This window comes from Hevea brasiliensis, chromosome 7 (assembly GCF_030052815.1).
Source record: "Hevea brasiliensis isolate MT/VB/25A 57/8 chromosome 7, ASM3005281v1, whole genome shotgun sequence".
Taxonomy (NCBI): domain Eukaryota; kingdom Viridiplantae; phylum Streptophyta; class Magnoliopsida; order Malpighiales; family Euphorbiaceae; genus Hevea; species Hevea brasiliensis.
Window position 1 is genome coordinate 97,015,674 of NC_079499.1, and position 27,527 is coordinate 97,043,200.

General features: G+C 32.5%; 2 protein-coding genes across 2 annotated transcripts; one reads left to right on the plus strand and one right to left on the minus strand.

Annotated features, from left to right (window-relative positions):
* Positions 1-4,043: 4,043 nt before the first annotated feature.
* Positions 4,044-5,151, plus strand: LOC110644234 (germin-like protein subfamily 1 member 13). The gene is made up of 2 exons (XM_021796930.2): positions 4,044-4,277; positions 4,451-5,151. Exons 1-2 carry the CDS (start codon positions 4,154-4,156, stop codon positions 4,999-5,001), a joined length of 675 nt encoding a protein of 224 aa, XP_021652622.2. The 5' UTR covers positions 4,044-4,153; the 3' UTR covers positions 5,002-5,151.
* Positions 5,152-20,835: 15,684 nt separating this feature from the next.
* Positions 20,836-21,814, minus strand: LOC131181561 (protein CROWDED NUCLEI 4-like). The gene is made up of 2 exons (XM_058150241.1): positions 21,098-21,814; positions 20,836-20,999 (listed from the first exon to the last, which is right to left on the minus strand). Exons 1-2 carry the CDS (start codon positions 21,784-21,786, stop codon positions 20,891-20,893), a joined length of 798 nt encoding a protein of 265 aa, XP_058006224.1. The 5' UTR covers positions 21,787-21,814; the 3' UTR covers positions 20,836-20,890.
* Positions 21,815-27,527: the final 5,713 nt, after the last annotated feature.

The following is a 27,527-nucleotide window of genomic DNA, read 5'->3' on the forward strand; positions in this document are numbered from 1 at the left end:
TTAATACAAGAGATTCTAAACAAAAAAAGAAATAAATATGAAAATAAACTAAAACTGAAGAAATTCGGTAGAAGAAGTGTAGAAAATGGTGAAGAATGAAGAAAAATCCAAGCTTCAGACAAAGAATGGAGTGTGTCGGCTCCCCTTTTTCTCTTTTCCTTTTTTTCTTTCTTCTTGCAGCAAAAAGTGATTTAAGAAAGTTTTTATACCCCCTGACAAAAACCTTAAAAAGGACAAAAAATGGTGTGAGGTGAGGTCACTACACGTGTGAGAAGATTTGCTTCTTCAGCCTATTAATGAGGAAGTGCAAACCTTAGAAAGTGCAACATCTTGTGCAGAGTCAAGTCTGGAGTGGATGAGTGAAAATTGTTTTGCATGGCCATGCAGGTCCTTGTGCACATTTTGGTAAGCTCCAAGTGTTTTTTGTGATATTGCATAGGTAGATGCATAGGCTATGCAGGTTTTGGTGAATCTTTGCAATTTCTCGGTCTATTGCATAAGCAAGTGCAGTGTGCATACGAATGTGCATCTTTCGGTGAATCTCAATTTGTCTTCCATGATAGTGCACAAGCACATGCACAAAGCTATGCGATATCTTGTGCAACTCGTTATGTTTCACTATTTTAGGCTCTCGCATAAGTAGGTGCACAGTCTGTGCACCATCCTGTATAACTTATGGGAACTTACAAAATTTATTATAATTTCTATAAACAAGCTGCACAGGCTATGCAGTATGTTATGTAGATTTTAGCGCACCTTCAGAATCTTTAATTTTAGGCTTCATTTTTTGCACTTTGGATTTGGAATTTACTCTTTACTTGCACAGTTACTTTTTAGTCCCTCAAAACACATTTTATCTACAAAAAAAAAAAATAATAAATTAACCTGAAATTAATAATTATGAAAAAAATAACTAAATAACTAATGAAATTAACTAAAACTAACAAACAAATGGATAAAATGACTATGAAATCTATTCTAAATGACTACATGAAATGCATGTATCAAATACATCCAAACTCGAATCTTTGCTTGTCCTCAAGCAATCTTTGAAATACAATGCAATTTTAAGGTGTCTTGTCCAAGAATTATGAGAATCATTCACTAGAGCAATTAAACCTACCTTTAGCTATACTGACAATCCATATACCTATCCTTCAAAGTGCAAAGAATTTAACATCTATACAAGCTTTCACTGCTTAGCCTCAAGTTATTTTCTAAGAATCCCAAGCCAATTAATCAAAAGAGAAAGCCATGCTAAAAAAGAAACTCCTGAACAATTAATAATCAAAGTGTCTCTATGTGGAATGATGGAATATAATGAATGAATGGATAAATTCCCTATCCCACAAGAAAATTCCCTAACCCTATCTCCACTAACGTAACTAGTACAATTGAGAGATCATAGAACTTTTAAGGATGGTATGGGGGCTAGAGGGATTAAAATGAGGCTAACAAAGAAAGGGCAAAAGAAATGCAAAGCATGAGAATATTTTCACCTTGAAGACATAAGGTACACTCTTTTTTTTTTTTTGGGATAATCATACATATTGTAAAATAGGAGAGAAATACATAATGAGAGTATTTAAGTGCTAGCATATCATACAAAATGCATAGAGATAAGGGACTACTTTGACACTTTAAAGTTTGTGTCTTGTATTTTCTTTTATGATTATCGTCCCTAAAAATAACTCCCCCAAACTTATTTTCTTTTAATACATGGGTGGTTTTCTTCCAATTTAAATAACAATAATGAAAGGTACATTTATACTAAGCACTTTTTCATAAAGGATAAGCATTTCTTTTCCTTTTTATTTTTATTTTTACTTTTGTCTTTTTTTATATGCCTATTTTTATGAAAAGATATACTCATGGAAGGGGTAGGAGTATTTGGTCTATCGGCTAGGAAATGAGATTTCCAAGAAAAATTAGGAGTAAATGTAGGCTCAAAGGGGGTTTGCAAGGGTTAATTCTTATGAAAGGAGAGCCAAAAGGTTAAAATGAGAGGGTTTTAATTAAAGAATGCCTAATCATTTCTCTTTTCAAGTACAAGCTAATATTTCACCTCAAAAGGTTTAGAAAACTTGTTCTAGGATTATTGAAACATCACTTAACTGCCTCTTGCTCTAAAATTTTCCCTAAGCATACCAATCTCTAATTAATTCATTAGTTGACTAAAAGCTAAGATGATACAGACAAGTATATATATTTTAAAACTTTACATCTCCGGGAAACTTTCAATCCGTAGACCCAACTTCTGTATGCCAAACTAGTCTACTAAATAACTCTCATTATTCTAAGGACTTGGCAAAAATTGTATTTTATGAATGTATGATTCTTGAAAATGAGAAATGCATTAACTAAATATAAGAAATCTATATGCAAACTTTTTATATGGTTGCTATATGAAGTATGCAAGTATGTATGTAAAATATTTATAATATGAATATATAATGTATGTATAGTATGAAATGAAATGCATTTAGACTAAATGAGAAAATAAATTTTTGCAAAATTTACGTACACCCCGCAAACTTATTTTGGATATTGTCCTCAATGTCAAAGATGTGTAAAGGAAAGAAGAATTGCAAAAAGTATACAGATTCCAAACAGATGTTGACAGTTGGCAAAGGGTAACTAGTTCCAGTTGCAAAGAATAAAAAGTAAATCTTAAGTGAAATTGCATAATTAAAGTGCAACTAAGATAAGAAAAATAAAGTGACAAGAAGGTACCTGAAGATGCATTGGAATAAGTTAAAGATTATAAAGGAGCCTTGGCAACACAATTAAAAAAAAAGGAACGACTGATAGAATATGAATCAATATTGTATGAGTAGATGCACAAGCTGTGCAGTGAGTTGTGCAAAAGTTTGGGTAAAATGATGGATAAGCACAACTTATGCTTAGTCTTAGATTTTATTTTTTCTCTTAGTCTGGCGTCATTTTTTTTTTGGGGGGCATCAATGCTATTCTCTATCTTTTTGTTCTTCAAATTTCATAGACGAACCATTCTCCAACAACTCTAAATAGACTTCTTCTATGGGTTCCAAAATATAATTCGATGGGCTTGGAACTAGTCAGTTTTCTAATTTCTTTTTCATATTATCTTAATTTTGTTTCTCATTCTGTTCATAGCAAAGTTTTTAATCAAATTAACAAATACCAACTCTATGTAGTATGTACCAAGTAAATCATGCAATAAAGTCGAAAACACCATAAATAGCCCGCAATCGGACCCTTTCATTGAATGAAAATTTAAGTTATGGTATTAATTAATCAAGTCAAATATGAACCATTTATGCCCAAATTAAAATATTTAGGAGCAAAAGAAAAGATCTTTCAAATTGATTTTTACCAATAAAGAAATCAATCCATGCATTATCCAGTATAGATAACTTTCAACTGCGTTGACCTTGTCCCAACCAAATACATAACTTTCCACTACAGTCACCACACTAAAAATAATATATTGTAACTAAAAGTTTTGTTTTAAAAAAATATTTATTTATTTTTATGTCATTTTATAGATAAATAATTATTTGTGACATCTACTACTGTTTCTTAATGTAATTAGTTATAGAGATATTATTGGAACAAAAAAAAAAAAAAACTCCCAATATAATTATACAAAGCACATTATTTGACTCTAAATCAACTAAAATAGATGTTCAAATTCCATCTACAAAGCCTTTAACTGGTTGCCAACAAGAAAATTTTAGTCTTTTTCTTTTAAGTACTCTTTACTCTTTCCAGAATTGTTGTTATACTAATAACTTGTAGGATACATGTTACTCTATAATTACTCTACATTAATTAACCAAAGACGAAACCATGGACAAGGACTAGTTCCTACCTAAATCGTGTTGATGTAAGCACTGGAAGTCATATAGACATGAAAAAAAAATGCATATATTTGTTGTGGACCGGTTCATCCATGAAAAAAAGGAAGGAATAACCACTGGAGACTAATTAAGCAATTATCCATTAATTTACTGTACGGCGCAGATGACAAGGACTAGTTCAATGACTCCAAATCCCTTCTATAAAAACTCTTCTTTTCCATGCAAGATTTCCCAACCCTCACTCAGCTCAAGCAGTCTTCCAGAGTAAAAAGCTAAAGACATCCAGCCTAGCTAGCCTAATTAATTAAAACATGAAGGGAATTCATTTCCTTGTAGCTTTTGTCCTTCTGGCTTTGTCTTCCTCCTTTGCTTTTGCCTTCGACCCTAGTCCTCTTCAAGACTTTTGTGTTGCCATCAATGACCCCAAGGATGGTGGTATGATTAACTTCTTTTCTTTCTTTCTCTTTTATTCCGTATATTCTGAATTGTGTGTTCTATTTCAGTGTCACTTTTCCTTTATCTATATATGCGATGCAGTTTATTAGCTTCCATCCATTTAAACAAGATTACTAACTGATATTGATTCACAAACTTAATTTTCCATGCAGTGTTCGTGAATGGAAAGTTCTGCAGAGACCCGATGCTTGCAACCGCAAACGATTTCTCTTTTTCTGGTCTCAACATCCCAGGGAATACATCAAATCAAGTTGGATCAAATGTAACTCTTATAAATGTTGACAAAATTCCAGGACTCAACACTCTTGGTATATCCATAGCTCGTATTGACTTTTCGCCATACGGAGGCCTAAACCCACCACACATTCATCCTCGTGCCACAGAGATTCTAGTAGTCCTGGAAGGCACCCTGTATGTGGGTTTTGTTACATCAAACCCCAATCGTCTCATTACCAAAGTTCTAAACGCAGGAGATGTTTTCGTATTTCCGATTGGTCTGATTCACTTTCAGTTCAACATTGGAAATACTAATGCAGTTGCTATTGCTGCACTGAGCAGCCAAAATCCAGGAGTCATCACAATTGCAAATGCAGTGTTTGGATCCATTCCACCAATTAACCCAGATGTTCTTGCCAAGGCATTCCAATTGGACAAGAATGTGGTGAATTATCTTCAGAAACAGTTCTGGATCAACAACCATTAGGGAGTGGCTGATCATATATATTTAGCAACTTCCATATTGTTTTGTTCTGTATACCAATGTTGTAACACAATAAGGAGGCACTAATACGCCTCTCAGTGTTACTGTTGAGTCCACAATAATACTGCAGATTGTTTATGCTCTCTTTCTAAATTATTCTTTCTAATTGGCAGCAACGTGGGCAACGTTATCTCCAATTTTATTTTAGTCCAATTGCAATTAATATTTGAAAGTGAAATAAAATTACAAAATTAGAAGAAAAAGATCAAATAAAATTTACAAAAAATTAAAATGACTATATATTTTTTTTACCGTTATTAGGCTAAAATGAAGATTAATAAATAATGATATTTAAATCATGTATTTTTTTTAAAGAAAAAAAAAAGTGTATAGATAGTCTGATCACATAATCTCATCAAAGGTAAGACTGCATCTTAAAATGTAGTAATAAGATTCAAATGTAAGAACTTCAAATCCAACACCAATTGCCTTGACTATGACCATAATAACTTGTCACATCATATGTATAATTAATTAGATGTGTACCTATAATGTCTGAAATTGGATTGCTTTACTGCTCCACTCCTTCCGCAAATTTTATTATTTTAGTATTTGTAGAAGCAGTCATTAACCACTTTCCAAATTAATGCAGTATTCATTATCACCCTTTAAAATAATTTTTATATTGGAAGTTAATTTAATTTTTTTAAAAAAATTAAATTGACAAAAATCGCATTGAAATATTACTTTGATTGTTCTTGAAAATGGAAATGGATGTTAAACCGCATCTTGTTTGAAGTTTATCTCAATAAAAATCCAAATTATTCATCGGTTAACCATAAAAAAAATATAGATTATTTTAAATTGCGAGTCATTGTATGTTAAAATATTGAATTTATTTAAAAATAATAATTTTATTTATTTAATTCTTAGATCAATGTTCAAATTAATTGGATTAAGTCCAAAACATTACTAATCAGCAAATAGATATCTTAAATGAAAATAGAAAAGAATTACTAGGTGATGAATAAACAATTAGAGACGCTTATCTATAATTAAGCAAAATAATTTTCAAATAAAAAATAATTTTAATCATTATATTTCCATTAATGACATTTTTTTTCAGTTGTAAAATAGTTATCTCATAGGATAAACTTAATTTGTTCCAAAAAGCTATTTGAGACGTAGATATGGCAACATTTTATACAATGATATTTTTCATCCCATTAATATTTTGAGACATTATTCAAAGCTTTGAAATCTTTTCATTTTGTCTTTAATTTTCATTTTTCTTGTATGGTTTTTTTTTTTCTTAGTCTTGCAACAATGATATTCTTTTTTTTTTTTTCATTTAATTTCATAGACGAACCATTCTAAATAAACATTTGTTTTCTATAAGTTCCAAAATGTAATACAATCAGCTTGGAACTAGTCAATTTTTTCAATTTCTTTTTCATATTTCTTTCCTTGTTTTTTGTTTCTCATTCTGCTCATGGAAAATTTTTAATCATACTAACAAAGACCAACGCTGTGTAGTATATACCGAGTAATCCATGCGATAAAGTCGAACACACCATAGATAGACCTTTTCATTGAATGAAAATTTAAGTTATGGTATGAATTAATCAAGTCAAATATCAACCATTTATGCCCAAATTAAAATATTTAGAAGGAAAAAAAAATCTTTCCAAATTGTAAAGAAATCAATCCATGCATTAACTTTGTCCCAACCAAAGACAAAACTTGCCACTGCATTAACTTCCCATATGTTTTTACAAACCATATTATCAATTAAAATAGATGTTAAAATTGCATCTACAAAGGCTTCAACTGGGTTGCCAACAAGAAAATTTCAGTCATTTTCTTTTAATTACTCTTTGCTCGTTCCAGAATTGTTGACATACAAATAACTTGTAGGATACATGTTACTCTGCAATTACTCTATATTGATTAACTAAGACGAAAACATGGAAAAGAAGGAAGGACTAGTTCCAACCCAAATTTTATTGATGTAAGCATAGGAAGGTATTTAGACATGAAGAAAAATGTGTATAGTTGTTGTAGAATGCTTCATCCATGGAATAGAAAAACCAAAAATCAACTGCTGAAGACCATTTAAGCAATTCTTCATTAATTTAATGTAGGACTAGGTCAATGACTCCAAATCCCATCTATAAATACACTTGTTTCCCATTGTTGACCCCACAAGCTCAAAGGAGCATAGATTTTGATGATACCAAAATTCAACTAGAATCAAACTAACATTGTTTTAAGTGTTGTGTATCTCAAAGAAGAAGGACAAAAGGATTTTATGATGGATTGGTCCTTATGAAGAAAAGATGACATTCTAAGGATAACACAAGACGAAGCAAAAGAGATAAAAGAAGAAAATGTTACCTTCCAAGGCTGCATTGAAAATCAGATTTGAAGGTACATCTAGTATAGAAGTTAGTTTTATTTCTTAGGATTTCTTGTGAAAAGAATTGAGGAGTAAAAGTCAATGATGCTTATTTTTAATCCCTCAAAAGATTTTCTTTTTAAATATCATTACTGGCCTAAAAAGTGTTTGACTATGATTTGGTGTAAAGTTTTATAGTTTTGAAAGTTATGCAGAAAAGTTTTCCTGGTATGCTAACCGGTTTGCTACCGATTTTAGTATGCTAATCGGTTTGCTATTTTCTCAAGTACGCTAACTGTTTCAACTCTGCACAACATCGCAGAAAACGACAAAATAACGGCTATTTTCTTGAAATTCGTATCTGTAACGTTCAAATGGGTTCTGCAACGGTAAAAAACGTTCCAAAGCTATAAATACACCTTCCTTTGGCCATTTTGCACTTAATGAAAGTCCCTCTACTGTTCAAAATCTTTAAAGCTTTCATTCAAAGTGCTCAAAGTGATTTATTGCTCATCATTGGCTTATTTACTCAACTCTTCTTTATAGTTGCTGTTGTAATTGAGTGAGAGTGAGTTTTTCAACACATTATTATCATTTGTGAGAGGTCATTCAAGCACCTATTGAAGCTTGGTTGTGATAAGTGTTTGGGATAACACTTGGTAGAAGTGTGAAGCTACTTGTAAAAGCTTTGTTGAGAAGATTTGTAAAGGGCTTTGTCTCTTGCCTTGAAAAGAGAAGAATAGTGGAGTGAAGACTCAAAGTGTGATCTTTGAGAGAGTGGATGTAGGCTAGTTAAAGCCGAACCACTATAAAAATTCCAGTGTTCATTTTCTCAACCCTTGCTCTTTACATTTTTGCAATTTAGCTTTATGAATGATATGCTTTTGCTGATATGAAAATTGATATCATATGCTGTTGATCTTGCTGCTATCTGAGAAAAATAGTTTACTGCAAAATCTGCTGATATCTGATATATTCTGTTGGTTATCATTGTCTTGTCAAATAGGATATCCGGTATCTTGCTCTAGTTGTCTTTGTGATAAAAACGTATTCGCCATCGATATATTTACTGAATGCTTATATAGTCTGCTATATCAGTATACTGATTGCATATAGCTTAACCTTGAGTCAACTTGTCAATAGAGCTATATTGTTCATTTCTCACATTAGTTAATTTAGTTGAACCTAGCTGCAATTTTCAAAGGCAATTTTCAAAGGTTTTGAGCAAGAACCGAAAATTGTTTTTAAAGTCCAATTCACCCCCCTCTTGGACATATTTTGGGACATCAATTTGGTATCAGAGCTTGTCTCTCTTGCTTGAGGATTAAACCCCTTAGAGTGATCCACACACATGGCTAGTTCATCTAGAAATTACTGTGGTATACCGCCTCTTAGCTGAAGGTTATTCCATCACTAGACCACCACTTTTTAATGGCACAAATTACTCCTTTTGGAAAACTAGAATGAGAAACTTCATACAATCTGTTGACATTGATGCTTGGAGAATAGTTAAAGATGGTCCTTATATTCCTTATAAAACCAGTGAAGGAACTGTACAAATTCCTAAAGCTGAAGTTGAATTTGATGATAATGATTGGAAGAAAATTTCTACAAATGCTAAGGCTATTAATATTCTTCATTGTGCTCTTGATATTAATGAGTATAACCGTGTTTCAGGATGTCAAACTGCAAAAGAAATATGGGACAAACTAGAAGTCACATATGAAGGAACTGATGTGGTAAAAGAGTCAAAGGCAAACCTCCTCATCCGTGATTATGAATTATTTGAGATGAAATCTGGTGAAACCATTGCTGAAATGAGTACCAGATTTACTGACCTTGTAAATCTACTTAAAGCTCTTGGAAAGAGATTCGAAGAACAAGAACTTGTAAAGAAAATTCAGGTCTCTTCCAAAGACGTGGGAAGCAAAACTCATTATTCAAGACACCAAGGATTTCAGAAAATACACCTATGATGAGCTGATTGGTTCTCTCATTACACATGAGATGATTTACAAGAAAGATGAGAATGAAGGTGATCAAAAGAAAAAGAAAGGCATAGCTTTCATATCCGAAAAAGTAGATGAGAAAAAGAAAAATGTTGCTCTTAAAGCTAATTCAAGTGATGATTCAAGTGCTTCAAGTGATGATGATGAAGATATGGCTATGATAGTCAAAAGATTCAAAAGAGCATTTAGAAAAGGTGGAAGCAAATACAAGAAGTTCACAAAGAAATATGCTCCAAAGACTCCAAATCATTCAAGTGAAATAGTTTGTTATGAGTGTAACAAACCAGGCCACATTAAGCCAAAATGTCCTACTTTGAAGAAGAAAAATAAGTTCAGAAAGGACAAAAGCAAAAAGGCAATGGCAGCAACTTGGGTGTGGTGATTCTTCATCAAATGATGAAACAAGTGACAAAGAGGCTGCAAACACTTGTATGATGGCAATTGAAGAAAAAGGTGAAAGCTCACACATCGAAGATAGTGAAAATGAGGTAAATCTTGAACTTTCTAATGTTGATGAATTAGAACTTGCATTTGTGAAGACATATGATAAGTATAGAACTTTTAAAAAGAAATACAAAATTTTAGTTCATGAAAATTGTGCTTTAAGATCAGAAAATATTTCATTGAGTATGGTTTCAAAGGAAAATGAATTTTATAAATCTCAAATGAAATTATTTAAGGAAGTTAATGATGAGCTTCAAAGATCAAAAGAAGTATGTGAACAACTTCTTGAGAAAAACAGAATTCTTGAGGAAAAAGTTGAATCTTTGACAAGAGATTTATCTAAATTTACAAAAGGAAAAGAAACACTTGATATACTTCTTGGTAATCAAAGATTTACAAATGAAAAATCTGGAATTGGATATGATGGATTTATGAAGTATGGAAAATACAAACAATTTTTTGTTAAAGCTACATCCTTTTCTCAACCGAGTATTACATGCTTTTATTGTAATCATAGAGGTCATATGATTAATGCTTGTCCTATTAGGAAAGGAACCTTTAAGGCAAAGAAAGTATGGGTGCCTAAAGGAACCCTACCTAATGTTACTAACATTCAAGGACCCAAAGTTGCTTGGGTACCTAAGAACAGTTAACTGATTTCAGTTCTGCCTAAGGAGTATCTTTGTAATCAGAACATTGGTACATTGATAGTGGCTGCTCTAGGCACATGACAGGAAATAAAGGCAAGTTTTCCTCTCTTACCTTGAAAGAAGAAGGTTATGTGAAATTTGGTGATAAAAGCAAAGCTAAAATTGTTGGATGTGGAACTATTGGTAAAAATCCTTGCATTGAGAATGTTGCATTAGTTCAAGGATTAAAGTATAATCTTTTAAGTGTTAGTCAACTATGTGATAATGGTTTTAAAGTGGTTTTTACTTCTACACATTGTGAGATTCATGGAAATAATGTTATGTTTGCTGGTGCTAGAATAGATAATATTTACCTACTTGATTTAACAAGTCTTGAAGAAAATTGTGAAACATGCTTTATGACTTCACATGATAGTGCATGGTTATGGCATAGAAAATTAGGACATGCTAGCATGAGTACTCTTGCTAAACTCTCAAGAAAGAACCTTGTTAGAGGACTTCCAAAGCTAAGATTTGAAAAAGAATTTCAATGCAAAGCTTGTGCACTTGGTAAGCATACAAAATCATCTTTTAAATCAAAAAATGTTGTAACTACGTCTAGACCATTGGAATTGTTGCATCTTGATCTTTTTGGTCCAATCACACCTAGAAGTCTAGGAGGCAAGGCATATGCATTTGTAATTGTTGATGATTTTTCAAGATTCACATGGACTTTCTTTCTTGCTCATAAAGATGAAACCTTTGATATATTTGAAGCCTTTTGCAAAAGAACTCAAAATGAAAAAGGATATTGCATTACATCTTTGAGGAGTGATCATGGAAAAGAATTTGAGAATAATTTGTTTGAAAATTTCTGCTCTCAAAATGGTATTTATCATACATTTTCAGCCCCTAGAACTCCACAACAAAATGGAGTTGTTGAAAGGAAAAATAGATCTTTGCAAGAAATGGCAAGAACAATGTTGAATGAAAACAGTTTACCAAAATATTTCAAGTGGAAAAGTAAATCTGACATGCTATATTTTGAACAGAGTTTCCATTAGAGCTATTTTAAAGAAAACTCCTTATGAACTATGGAAAGGAAGAAAACCCAATATTGCATATTTTCATGTCTTTGGTTGCAAATGTTACATTTTGAATAACAAAGACAGCAATCTCAAGAAATTTGATGCTAAATCTTGTGAAGGAATATTTCTAGGGTATTCAACAAATAGCAAAGCATATAGGATTTTCAATAGAAAAACATTGACCATGGAAGAATCAATGCATATACTTTTTGATGATGCTAACACTTCCTTGCAAAGGAAAGATTCTTGTGATGATGAATTTGAGCAGATTCTAAATTCAAAGAATTCAAATAATAATGAGCTTGAATCAAAAGAACAAGTGGAGGATGATCAAAATGACAAAGAAGATGAACTCCCTTGCTCCACAAATGTTGAAATTCAAGATGACTCCCAACCAAATGTGGAAGAACTACAAATTGAGGAACCTCAACATCAAGATATTCCACAAGAATGGAGGTATCATAGAAATCATTCCAAAGATGACATTCTTGATAGTCCATCACAAAGAATGATGACAAGAGCTCAACTTAGAAGATACTTTGGTAATGTTGCTTTTGTTTCTCAATTTGAACCCAAAACATATGATGATGCTCAAAATGATGAAAATTGGCTTTTTGCTATGCAAGAGGAATTAAATCAATTTGAAAGAAATAAAGTTTGGACACTTGTTCCTAAACCTAAAAGCATCTTGTTATTGGAACTAAATGGGTATTTAGGAATAAGATGGATGAAAAGGACCTGGAGTTAGAAATAAAGCTAGACTAGTAGCTCAAGGATACAACCAAGAGGAAGGTATTGATTTTGATGAAACCTTTGCTCCGGTTGCTAGAATTGAAGCTATTAGAATGTTATGTGCATTTGCATGTTTTAAGAATTTCATGCTTTATCAAATGGATGTTAAAAGTGCATTTTTAAATGGATATATTGATGAAGAAGTTTATGTAGCTCAACCTCCTGGTTTTGAAGACCCTCACTTTCCAAATCATGTTTATAAGCTTACTAAAGCTCTCTATGGTTTAAAGCAAGCTCCTAGAGCATGGTATGAGAGACTTAGTAAATTCTTGCTTCAAAATGATTTTAAAAGAGGAAAAGTAGACACTACTCTTTTCATTAAGAAAATGGGAAAAGACATGCTTATTGTGCAAATTTATGTAGATGATATTATTTTTGGTGCTACTAACCATTCTCTTTGTAAGAAATTTTCCAACATGATGAAAAGTGAATTTGAAATGAGTATGATGGGTGAACTTACTTTCTTTCTTGGATTGCAAATTAAGCAAATGAAAGATGGAATTTTTATAAATCAGTCCAAGTATATAAAGGATATGTTAAAGAAGTTCAAAATGGAGGATATGAAGAGTGTTGGAACTCCCATGAGCTCAACAATTAAATTGGAGAAAGATGAAAAAGGTAAAGAGGTAGATAACAAATTTTATAGAGGTATGATTGGTTCTTTACTCTACTTGACAGCATCTAGACCAGATATTCATTTTAGTGTATGTTTATGTGCAAGATTTCAGTCATGTCCAAAAGAATCTCATCTTATAGCTGTTAAAAGAATTTTTAAATACCTTATTGGCACTCATAATATTGGCTTGTGGTATCCAAAATGTGAATCATTTGATCTTATTGGTTATAGTGATTCAGATTTTGCTGGTAGTAGATTGGATAGAAAAAGCACTTCTGGAACTTGTCAATTTTTAGGTCATGCATTAGTTTCATGGCACAAGAAAAGCAAACTTACATTGCACTTTCTATTGCGTGCTGAATATATTGCAGCTGGAAGTTGTGTTGCACAAATTTTGTGGATGAAACAACAGCTTGAAGACTTTGAAATTAAATTTGATCACATTCCCATAAGATGTGACAATACTAGTGCTATAAACCTATTAAAAAATCCTGTTCAACACTCTAGAAGCAAGCATATTGAAATTAGACATCATTTTATTAGGGATCATGTTCAAAATGGTGATATTCAAATCGAATTTGTCCCTTCTGAAAAACAGCTTGCTGACATTTTCACAAAGCCACTTAGTGAGGAAACTTTTTGCAAAATAAGAAGAGAACTTGGTATGATTGATGCTTTTGATTAAATTTTGATGTATTCTCATGTTTCCATATGAAAATGAAGTGATATATGTTGATTTGCAGTGTTGAAAATGCATTCTGATATTTTTGGTGTAATTTGAAAAATTCTGGATTATATCAGATATGAACAGTAATCTGCAGAATTTGCTCTCAGTGGCATACTAATCCGTTTGCTAATTTTCTTGTTTGCTAAACGCTTTACCACTGCTCCTACTTTTTCGTTGGCAAACTGGGAATCAGGTCTGATTGTTCTAAAATTTTTTTTGAAGCGCCTATTCTGCATGCTTAAAGCCCATATGACTTAAATACCCCTCTACTTAAAGTATTGCACCATTATGTATTTAAGGGCAAAATTGACTTTTTAACACTTTGATTTGCGCGGGATTAAAATTTTTCTTCTGAACCATCAGTCTTCTTGCCGTCCTTCCTCTGCTACACGCTACCTATTCCCTGCAAAACCTACAGTTGTGTCTTTTTAGTTTTTAAAATTCAAAACCCCTCTTTCCGTCGCCTCGTTTCCCAGAACCTGAACGGCTTCGTTTTTCTTTTCACCTGCTAACCAGTTTCGGTCGCACCACTTCAAGCGTTCGTCTCCCTTCATCGTTCGTAAACTCTTCCGAAAACCTTTGACAGTGAATCGATTAAATCGATTATTTACAGAAAGAAAATCCCCAAAAGTTTTTCGTTTCCGTTAAATCTGCCGAAAGAAATCATTTGGCTTTGGTTATTTTTCTTGTCGATTCGCACTCTCTGTTCCAGTGTATTCAGGTATAAAGTTTAAACCTTTAACGAAATCGTGTTTCATATTCGTCTATGCCTGTGCGTTCTGCTTTCGTAATATGTTGATATTTTTTTTTTTATTTGTTCTTGTCTGTTTGCTCTGCTTTCGTAATATGCTGATTTTTTATTGCCCTCTGTTGTTTGTTCTGTTTTAGCGCTCTGTTGTTAATTTTTGGGCATTAACGTTTCGTAAAATATGATACATAATATTAACTCGACAGCTATGGATTTATAAGAACTCTAATATTTTTTTTTGCTGTCTGTTCTATTTTGTCATTGCGCTCTGTTGTGAAAAATGAATGTTGATATGCTTAAATTGATTATATATATAAATATATATATATATATTGGCTGCTCACATCACTTATTTTACAATCTCAGTTCTCTCTGTCATTTCGGCCTAATTTATTTCTAAGATTGGTTATGGCACGAGACAAAGGAAAAGGGAAAGCCAAAATCACCACATATTCATCCTCAGACTCAACTGACGCTAGTGTCCCTGCGTCACCACCTCCACAAAAGGATGCTCCTCTGGTAATTGGTAAGCCAAAAGAAACATCAAAGAAAAGAACCAGTGAGCCAGTCCCAGAAAAAGGATCTAAAAAGAAGAAGACTTCAAAAGCTCCAGTTGTACATATGGAGAGGGCTATTCATGAGCCAAGGTATATTCACTGGCCTGCTTTTGTTGAAATTTCCGTTCCTTTACAATCATTGTTTGAGTATCAAAAATGGGATAAACTGTGTTCTGATACTGAAGGAGTGTATGTGGACTTAGTGCAAGAATTCTATAAAAATTTGAGGGTTGATGATTCTGAAAAAGATGAGTCCTTTAAGGTGAGAATGAAAGGGACAATTTATGAAGTGACAGTAGCTAGATTAGCTAAAGCCCTAGGAATTCCAAATAGTGGAAACAAAATCTGCTCCCACAAAGATGTTTTTGCTGTTGGTGGGTTCAACAAAAGGGATTTTGAGGGTGAAGTGTTTAAAGGAGAAGTGAAGGATAAGACAAGCATTACTCATGCTCATCAACACATTAAAATTCTGCATAGTTTTATTATTTATGTGTTGAATCCTAGAACCGGCAGTCCCAATTATTTGAGTACCCTTGACCTCTGCATAATTTGGCATATAGTGAACCAAATTGAGTTTAATCTTGCCTATTTTATGCTGAAACAAATCATGAAATGGAAGCCACCCTATAAGCTACCCTATGCTCATCTTCTAAATGGTCTATTTAGAGACTTTGGGATACCTTTGGAATCCGAGAAACTTAGGACCAATATGATCCCAATCACTAGCTTGCAAAAGGATGATGATGGTAGAAAGCTTAGATTTGAGCAAGGTGCTAGCTCCAAAGATAGTGCAAGTGGCACTTTAAATGTTGAAGGTATTTTGGAGGAAGTAAACAATTTGAGAGAATTTGTTGAGATGGAACTTGGAGAGCTACAAAAATTTAAAAGTTTTCAAACTATTCTTATGAATGCTCTTGACTCCAAGGTTGATGGATCTTTGATGTTGATGTACAAAATTGTTGAATAGTTGTTTAAAATCAAAGTCCATTTGGGTATTTCAACCACTGAGGCTGGAGAAACCAGTAAGGTTGCTACTGGTTCTGTTCCTCTAGCCGAGAAAGTGAAAGAAAAGGAGAAAGAGAAAGAAATAGAAGAAGAAGAAGAAACAGAAGAGGAAGAGGAAGAAGAAACAGAAGAAGAGGAAGAGAAAGAAACTGAAGAAGAAGAAGAGAAAGAGGAAGAAAAGGAAGAAGAGGAAGAAGCTGAAGCAGAAAAAGATGAAGATGAATCTGATGATGAGAATGGTACTGGAGGCAGCAAAGAGGGAAGTGGAAAAGATAAGAGTGACTCAGAGTCTGAAGCAGAACCTGAGACACCTGCTCCTGCTGCTCCTGCAAAAGGAAAGGGCAAAACAGCTCAACAGGAACAGAAAAGCAAACAAAAAGAGGAAACTGGTAAACCCACTGACAAAAAGACTAAAACTGGCAAAAAGTCTGCAGCTGAGTCTGGTACTACTGAGTTAGCAGCTGGGCCTATTGTTCCTTTGACACCCGGGACTGAATTGGCTGCTGCAATTCTTCAAACCTTGAGTGACAAACCTATCAAGCCCAAAAAGCTGAAAATGGGTGCTCCAAAACCAATCAGAAGAAGTTCTAGGCTGAAAGGATAAACTGAACTTTGATTGAATTTTGTCTAACAGTCTGTCTGTTAGTTTGTTACTTAGTCTGCTACTTTTGGTTTTTCTGAACCTTTAATTAGTTTGCTATATCAGTTACTATTTTGACTGTTTATTCACTGCACTTAAACTGAATTTTGACTTATTCACACATGCATGATTTCTCCCATATTCTTTTGATGCTGACAAAAAGGGGGAGAAAAGTAATGAATGGTAATCTTGATACTTGATATAGTTTGTGATTAATGGTGCATGATATAGTTTGTGAATAGCATATTGTTGATATAATTTTATGGTGTGCATATTGTTGATATCACTTGTGAATGATATATACAATTTGTGATTAGTGTGTATATTGTGCATATTTAGTTAGTATCTTTAGTCACACTTGACTCCTTAAGAAAATGCTTATGGATGTTTTATTGAAATTATTAAGGGGGAGTTATTTGTGATTAATTGTTGATATAAGCACATACATAGGGGGAGTTATTCTCACATACACATTCATACACATACTCACACTTATTGACATTTACTTGGTGATTCAATTGAGTTTTGTCATCATCAAAAAGGGGGAGATTGTTGACCCCACAAGCTCAAAGGAGCATAGATTTTGATGATACCAAAACTCAACTAGAATCAAACTAACATTGTTTTAAGTGTTGTGTATCTCAAAGAAGAAGGACAAAAGGATTTTATGATGGATTGGTCCTTATGAAGAAAAGATGACATTCTAAGGATAACACAAGACGAAGCAAAAGAGATAAAAGAAGAAAAGGTTACCTTCCAAGGCTGCATTGAAAATCAGATTTGAAGGTACATCTAGTATAGAAGTTAGTTTTATTTCTTAGGATTTCTTGTGAAAAGAATTGAGGAGTAAAAGTCAATGATGCTTATTTTTAATCCCTCAAAAGATTTTCTTTTTAAATATCATTACTGGCCTAAAAAGTGTTTGACTATGATTTGGTGTAAAGTTTTATAGTTTTGAAAGTTATGCAGAAAAGTTTTCCTGGTATGCTAACTGGTTTGCTACTGATTTTAGTATGCTAACTGGTTTGCTATTTTCTCAATCGCTAATCGTTTCAACTCTGCACAACATCGCAGAAACGACAAAATAACGGCTATTTTCTTGAAATTCGTATTCAGAACGTTCAAATGGGTTCTCAGAACGGTAAAAACGTTCCAAAGCTATAAATACACCTTCCTTTGGCCATTTTGCACTTAATGAAAGTCCTCTACTGTTCAAAATCTTTAAAGCTTTCATTCATAGTGCTCAAAGTGATTTATTGCTCATCTTTTGCTTATTTAATCAACTCTTCTTTATAGTTCTTTGTTGTAATTGAGTGAGAGTGAGTTTTTCAACACATTATTATCATTTGTGAGAGGTCATTCAAGCACCTATTGAAGCTTGGTTGTGATAAGTGTTTGGGATAACACTTGGTTGAAGTGTGAAGCTACTTGTAAAAGCTTTGTTGAGAAGATTTGTAAAGGGCTTTGTCTCTTGCCTTGAAAAGAGAAGAATAGTGGAGTGAAGACTCAAAGTGTGATCTTTGAGAGAGTGGATGTAGGCTAGTTAAAGCCGAACCACTATAAAAATTCGATGTTCATTTTCTCAACCCTTGCTCTTTACATTTTTGCAATTTAGCTTTATGAATGATATGCTTTTCTGATATGAAAATTGATATCATATCTTTGTTGATCTTGCCGCTATCCGAGAAAAATAGTTTCTTGCAAAATCTGCGATATCCGATATATTCCATTGGTTATCTGTTGTCTTTGTCAAATAGGATATCCGGTATCTGCTCTAGTTCTTTGTGATAAAAACGTATTCGCCATCGATATATTTACTGAATGCTTATATAGTCTGCTATATCAGTATACTGATTGCATATAGCTTAACCTTGAGTCAACTTGTCAATAGAGCTATATTGTTCATTTCTCACATTAGTTAATTTAGTTGAACCTAGCTGCAATTTTCAAAGGTTTTGAGCAAGAACCGAAAATTGTTTTTAAAGTCCAATTCACCCCCCTCTTGGACATATTTTGGGACATCACCCATGCAGGATTTCCTATCTCCATTCAGATCAAGCGCTCTTCCTGAGTAAAAAGCTAGAGACATCCAGCCTAGCTTAGCCTAATTAATTACAACATGAAAGGAGCTCATTTCCTTGTAGCTTTTGTCCTACTGGTTTTGTCATCCTCCTTTGCCTTTGCCTTTGACCCTAGTCCTCTTCAAGACTTTTGTGTTGCCATCAATGACCCCAAGGATGGTGGTATGATTAATTTTTTTTTTTTCTTTCTTTCTCATTTATTCCATACATTGTTGGTTGTGTGTTCTATTTCAGTATCACTTTTCCTTCATCTATGCATGTGATGCAATTTATTAGCTTCCATCCATTTGAACAAGATTATTATCTGAGATTGATTCCCCAACTTAATTTTCCATGCAGTGTTCGTGAATGGAAAGTTCTGCAGAGACCCGATGCTTGCAACAAAGAAACGATTTCTCTTTTCTGGTCTCAACATCCCAGAAATACATCAAATCAAGTTGGATCAAATGTAACTCTTTTAAATGTTGATAAAATACTGTGGCTCAACACTCTTGGTATATCTATAGCTCGTATTGACTTTGCACCATACGGAGGCCTAAACCCACCACACATTCATCCACGTGCCACAGAGATTCTAGTAGTCTTGAAGGCGCTCGTATGTGGGTTTTGTCACATCAAACCCCAATCGCCTCATTACCAAAGTTCTAAACGCAGAGATGTTTTTGTGTTTCCAATTGGTCTCATTCACTTTCAATTCAACATTGGAAATACTAATGCGATTGCTATTCTTTGGGTCGACGGCCAAAATCCAGAGTCATCACAATTGCGAATGCGATGTTTGGATCTAATCCACCAATTAACCCCGATGTTCGCTAAGGCATTCCAATTGGACAAGAATGTTGTTAACTATCTTCGTAAACAGCTGGGTCAACAACCATTAGAAAATGGTTGATAATATATAATTAGTTGCTTATTCTTATGATCAGTATACCAAGCTAGTAATACAAAAAGAAGTCGCTAACATGCCTCACAATGTTGATTTTGAGTCGATAATAATACTGTGCTCTGTTTTCTTTATCTTCCAATGCCGTCATTTTCACTCTTACTTCCCATGTTTTCTTTCTTTAAGTTATTATTCTTTCTAATTGGCTGCAACCTAGGCAACATTGTCTCCAATTTTATTTTTTAGACAAATTGCCATTAATATTTTGAAAGTGAAATAGAATTGCAAAATTAGAATTAAAAAAAATTAAATAAATTTATAAAAGCATTAAAAAGTCAGATTTTTGTTTTTTACCATTATTAGGCCAAAATGAAAATTAATAAATAATGAGATTTAAAACTTTGACTTTTTAAACAAAGGGTGGACAAATAGGTTGACCACACACCTAGTAGAAAGTATTACATATTTTACATCCACTCACATCCTGAATAGGTTAATTGGATATAAATATGCTGCCACATCAAATTTGTTGACGAGAACTTGAAACTCCTCAAATTAAATAAATCTTCCTTACCACCTAAATCAACCCATTAGAAATTTTGTAACGTGGAGTTTCAACTAAAAAGAAAAAGAAATCTATCCATTATAAATATCCAGCGTAGAGCTCATTTGGACTTCGTTTATGAATCTATTGTTGCTTCTTCAAATTCAACACAAACCAGTCTATGAGTTAATAACTTCTAATTGCCTTGACTATGATGACCATGTCTTTGAGATAATAACTTGTCATGACATACGTACAATGAATTAAATATGTTATCTATGTACCTTTAAATTCTGAAATTGGGTTGCTCTACTCCACTCCTGGAAATTTTATGATTCGTAGAAGCATTCATTAACCACTTTCCAAATTCATGCATTATTCATTATCAACCTTTCAAATGATTTTTATATTGGAATATCATATAATTCTATTAAAAAATTAAACGACAAAAAAATCCCTTTGAAAGAATTTTTTTTTTTAAATTTGATAATTTATTCATAAGAAACATAATATAAGTGCAATATAATCTCTCACATAAGAGGAAGAAAATATAAATATAGACAATTGAAAACTTATGTTCGGATATAACTTTGGTAGAGGATAATAATCTTTTGGATTTTTAGATGGTAATAGAAACCTTGTAATGCTCTCTCAAGAATTACCTCTATAACCCGCAGAAGAAGAAAAAAAATACTAAATTTTAATGGAGGAACATGCTACACTATCAGATTTCATTGATAAAAAATTTTGATGATTCTTTCTGCAATTACTACATCAGCATCTTCAGCACCTTCAGTTAAATGCTGATCTTCTGGTGCATTGATCTTGGTTGAAATCACACTGACAATAGAAAATGGATTAAACTGTTTTAAACAAGAAGCACTTAATTTATCCGAGGAAATTTTAAAAAATTTAATTTTCCAAGACATAAGCTGTACCTGGGGTTGTTGGCATCTTTAGATATAGATAAATTCACAGCAGCACCTTTTTGTTGCCTCCTCCTTTTAATGTTCTGTCTTTGCTCTGGCTCGGGATCAGTAGAAACATCCAAAGGAGAGTTTTTAACTCTCCTTTTCCTTCCAGCAGGACGTGCTTGTTCAGAAAATGAGGGAGCAATCTCTTCATTAGCATCTTTCTTTTTTTCAGATTCTTTATCACGTTTTCCCTTGGCAGTTTCATCTTCAGGGGGTTCAGGTGTCACCTCTGGTTCGCCAATAGCATATCTCATTGGCTGTCTGTTGCCAGAACTCTCGATTGATTTCAGCTTTTGTCCATGATATCCACTGGAAGAATACAATTTGCCAGCAGAAGCCAAAATTGCATCATCATTATTGGATATCAGAGACTTTTCTTCACTCTTCAACAAGGGCTTCTCAGGAGAACTTTTGAATATCAGTTCAGTGCAACGTTTGATCCAAGAGAAACGAGCAGAATCAACAACTGGTTTTTGCATAGATGGAGAATCAAGTCTTTTTCCATTGTTTGCAGTATCTTCTCTTTCACGTGAAACAAGATCAGTATCTTTTACAGAGGAGTGACTTCTCAAATATCTTATTGCAGAGATTTTCTGCAGGCTAGACTCCATGTTTGACTGTTGTATCTTAGCCACTTCCATGTTATCCAACATAAGCTTCAAATCTTCCAATCTTTTCAGGTGTTCAATCTTTTCTGTATGTAATAATTCCCTCTGTTTTCCAATTTCTGAGTTTGATCCTTAAGTTCCTCAATGGATTTATTCAGCACAGCCCATTCCCTGTCCCTTCGCTCACGGTCTAAAATTTCCTTTAGCTTTTTCTCGGACTTTCCCGCACTTTCTCTTTCTGTACCTTGCTTTTCTATATCTTTTTCTTTCAACTGAAAAGAGAGGGACCGATCCACCGACCAGGCATTTGATTTTTTTTACTGTGGACTGAATTAGTGAATACTGAAGACTGAGTTGGCGACTGGTAGAATCTTGACAAAGAGAGGGTACAGGGGTCAGGCTAAGCGTCGTCGTTTTACGGGATTGGCATTTTGTTTTAGCAGCCAGAAATTGGGATTGAAAATTAAAATTTGAGCGTGCTCAGTCAAACTTTACGGGATTGGCATCAGTCAAACTTTCCCATGCCGAGCGTCAACAGTTAAATAATCAAAAGAAAATTAGGTTAAATATTTTCATTGAAATTTATATCATTTTTATATAATTTCAAGTAATTATGCACACATTTTAATATAAATATTTAATTTAATAATTATTAAATTTTTTTAATAATATTAAATTTAAAAATTATTTTTTTAATTTTAATTAGAATGATAATTATTTAAATTTTTAAAAGTGTACTTGATTTGATTAAACTCTAATAAAGTGAGTTTAATTATCATATAATTAAATTTAAAATAAGTTTATATTTAAGAAATAATACTTATGATATATTTGAGTTTTGCACATTAGATATTTATTATTTAACTAATTTATATAAATAATTAATTAAATATAAAATATATATTTTTCATAACAGTACTTATAAATTTTTATATATTTTATTTTAAATAAAATAAAAATTAATTATTTTATAAAATTATTAAATTTTTAAAATATAAATTATTAATAAAAAATATTTTTATATAGATTATTAATTAAAATATATAAAATTAAATAAATTTATGCATTTTTCTAATAGTAATAATTGAATTTATAATAGATTCAGGTTATAAAAAGTAAAAATTGAAACATGGTTGAATTTTAAAAAAATTAATCTAGTTTTGAATTTGGGTAGATCATTTTTATTTTGATTGGGTTCAGAAAATATAATCTATGTCTATATCTATATATAATAATAAATTATTTTTTATAATTCGTTACGTGGTATTCTCTTTCATAATATTATCACGTAATTAATATGGACATAGTCTAACACTTATCAAACTTTTATCATGCGTAAATTATAAATTATTTAATAATTATCTTATTAATACTATATATATATCTTGATTAAAAAGTTTGACAAAAAAATAATAAAAATAAAAATAATAAAAGAGTCTAATATGTAAGTTTAAAATGTTATATTATTTTTATATATTAAAAATAAATATATATATATATATATATATATAAATTAAAATTAAAAAATATGAATTAAAATGATTTATAATTACATACATTAATATGGAGAATTTCCTAGTTTTTTTTTTTATAAACCTACGTAAAGAATTAGTTGTGCAAATTGTTTCCACGTTTCCAAATGTAATTGGTAGACCAACTCCAGATTACAATCAACTGAAAAAGCTTACAAAAGTTTTGCACTGTTTCAATCATTTGGCCCAATTTTATATTAAATATTTATTTCAAATTTTTTTTATAACTAATTAAAGCATGTATAATTTAAATATTAAAATTATTAATTTAATAAATTTTATACTAAAATTTTAATTTAAAAATTATTTAATTTATTTTTATATAAATTTGAGTTCATAATTATTCTACTTTAATTTAAGGGTTTTTAAACTTTAAAAAATCTTTTATTACTTAAAAAAAATCTTTTATAACCGATAACTAATCAAATTTTTTCGATTTCAGTTAATTTCGATTTTCTCTCAATTTTAATTGGATTCGGTTAATATTTTTAGAGTCGTTTAATAATTTGATTAGTTGAAAATTCAATTCTTTTCGGTTCGGTTAACCGAATGCTCACCCCTATTTAAAATGTGAGATTTTGAGTTCAAATTTCAATCAGATCTAATTGTAATGTAAATGCAATTCTTCTTAAATTTATCATTGTTATAATGAACTATTTACATAATTTTGTTTAAGAATTTACTTATTTTTCTTGAACCTAACATGTGAGACAAAATGAACTCACCTATATATCATGCAAAGCATATTGCTAACAGTAATATGATTGGGCATGTGATTTTAGTTTTCCAACTTCTGCATATCTTCAATTTTTTATTTTTAATTCAATTTAGTCATTATTTTGATGCACATATTTTGCATAGTCATTTAGGTCTAATTTCACAATCATTTTATTTGGTTATTAGTCATTTTTAGCTAATTTCATTAGTTATTTAGTTAGTTTTCCATAATTGTCAACTTTGGATTAATTTGTAATTTTTGCTTTGTATTGTAGGAAAAAATGGTGTTTTTGAAGGACTAAAGAGAATTTTGCCATTGAGGAGTGTCTTCTACAGCAAAAAGATGCCAAAAACAAGTTTTCAAGCTGAAATATGCATTGATTTAAACTGCATAACTTGCGCATAAGCTATGCGATTCGCATAAGGAGGAAGAACACTGCTCAGAACCAGTAGAAATGTGCATAAGGAGATCGCACGGCTTATGCACATTCTCACCTCCCTTATGCAGATTCACGAAATTGTGCATAACCTATGCACCAAGTCATGCAACCGCATAAGTAACCTAATCGGCGAAATGTGCATAAGGGATGCATAACTTATGCGATCCACTTATGCATCCCCAAAAAGAGCTCATTAATGAGCTGGCAGAAGATTCCCTTAATGTATTCCTCCTAGAACATACTATTTTAGGGCTCCATGTCAGAAAAATGATATAAATAGTCCCATTTTCTCATTTTAGAAGGAAGAGGCAAGGAGCAAAGGAAGAAAAGGAGGAGGCTAAGCAGAATTTGAGGAGTCATTTCACCTTCCACACCATTTTCAACTAAGATTTGCAGATTTCTTTCTTTCTTTACACTTTTCTACACTTCTAGTGTTTAATTACTTACTTCTTAGCCTAGATTAAAGCTTTATTTCCATTTAAACTCATCATATCTTGTAAGCATTATGGATAGTGAGTAGTTTACTTTTGATTCTGGAGTAAGGGTTGTAATATTTGGGATATTTTGTGGATTTTGATTGGGTAATCTATATTTTGTGGTCTTAATGAGTTTTATTCATTTCTTGTATGCTTAATGACATGCTTAATGTAGGATCCCATTGAGTAATGTTCTTAATCCATGGTTGAAGCACCGAAAGGAGAAGGCCTTGTGATAGATAATCAGGAAATTGGACTTAATTAACTTAGACCTAGAAATAGGCTAAGGATTAAGAGGATTCATAGATTAATTAAAGAACTTAATGGGTCTTAATTAATTCTAACTCCACGAAAGTAGGATTAGTTTGATTAAGGCACTCTTTGTCTCACTCGAAAGGGAATTCAAAGGATTTAAGAATTAATCTCCTTAAAACCCATTAGTTTCACAAGATTGGATAACCAATTTAAAATCCCAAAATAGCTCGAATATGAAATCCGAACTCCTAATCGCTTTTTACCATTGTTAATTTCTAATCGAATTTAATCATTTGCCAATTTAAATATTGCCATATTTGAACTTGCTTATTTCTATTTGATGCAATTTTAGTTTAATTAATACATTGTTGAATAGAATATTAATTTTGCACAATTAGATTTCACACTCCATTACCCATTAATTCATCATTTTAATCTCATAAATACTTCAATTTAGTCAACTTTTATATCGAAAATTCAATCATTAACACAACTCCTCGTGGGATCGATATTTTTCTATACTACTTGTACGACCCGTGCACTTGCGGTTGGGACGCATCAAGTTTTTGGCGCCGTTGCCGGGGAGTTGTTTGTTTAAGATTGAATTCTTGATTATTTTAGTTGTTTTTAGTTTTATCTTTGTTATCTTTTCATTTTGTGTTTGTTTGTTCTTTTTCAGGTACTTTAATCTTTTATGAGAAGAGCTAGAAGCTCAAGTGACACAACCTTACTTTTCAATCCTGAAATTGAGAAATTTTGCAAGGCCAACAAGAAAGAAACCAGAAGAAGGAAGGAAGCTTCGAGAGAAACCGAAATTGAAGCAAATATGGCTGATGAAAGAATTAGAATTGGTGTTGGTAATGCTGGAAATGGTCAAAACAATGAAAATGAAGCCCAAGGAGAAGAAGTTGTTAATGCAAACGTGCCTAGGGGAAGTATGATGGATCATGCTTTTCCTCGTTTTGATGACTTGAGAGAGAGCATAGCAAGACCAAGGATTGATGCAAACAGCTACAAGATGGATTTTGGAGTTCTTCAAATGATCCAAAACTCTCAATTTGGAGGACATCCTTCTGAAAATCCACACACACACTTGAAGAAATTTGCTATGATTTGCGACATGCAAAAACAACCTGGAGTGTCGATGATGCAGCAAGATTGAAGCTATTCCCATTCTCTTTGAAAGATAGAGCTTTGGATTGGCTTGATTCTTTACCTCACAACTCCATTACAAATTGTGAGCAACTATCTGATGCATTTCTTGCACAATATTTTCCACCTTGAAAATCTCAAGAGCTGAGGAATCAAATGACATCTTTCGGACCAAGAGAAGATGAAACTCTATGAATCATGGATGAGATGGAAGGAATTGGAAAGATTGTGCCCACATCATGCCATTCCAAAATGGATGATAAATCAGAATTTCTACACAAATGTCACTCCTGCAATCAGAGGAATTATTGATGCTCAAACAGGAGGAGAATTTATTATAAAGCATGAAGATGAAGCTTATGAGTTATTAGAGAAAATTGCAAAGAATACTCATCTTTGGAGTAGTCCAAGAGGACCAGCTCCAACTCGTAAAAGGCAAGTCTTTGGGATGTATGATCTTGATCCATTCAACATGATTAATGCAAAGTTTGATGCACTTACAAATGTCCTTGCTAAGAAGATGGAAGATTTGAGTATGTTGGTTAGTTCAACATCATCACCGGAAGTTCACAACAAGTGGCTTATGCAGAGGAAACTACCACCGTGGAGTAGATTATGGAGAACAAGCGGCATATGTTGGTAATTATGGAAACAAGCAAATGGGGAATCCTTATTCTCAAACTTACAATCCAAATTGGAGGAATCATCCCAACTTTTCATGGGGCAATCAGCAAAATCAAGTTCAAAATCGAATTTTCAACCACAACAAAGAAAGTCAAGTTCCATATCAGCAAAATAGGCAACCATTGCCTAATTTTCAGTGAAAAATATGAACCCTCCACCAAAACAAAGAAGAACGAAATTCCACCATCAAGCTTTATTGCAACAGATTCTTGCCAACCAAAATAAGCATGATGAGGAGATGAGAGAGGTGAAAGCAAGGCTGGAACAAATGCAAACACACAATGTATCTTTGGAAAACCAGTTGCACAACAAGCATCTTCCTCAAGTGCCAAATCTTTTGGAAAGCTTCCAAGTCAACGAGAAAATCCAAGAGAGCATTGTCAAGCTATTACTTTAAGAAGTGGTAAAGTTATAAATGATGAGAAGAGTGAAAACAGTGAGAAGAGAGAAAATGAGAAAGGAACGATGAGAGTGGAAAACAAGAGAGTGCAGAAAAATGTAAGGAGAAATTTGAAGAAAAAGAAGAGAAG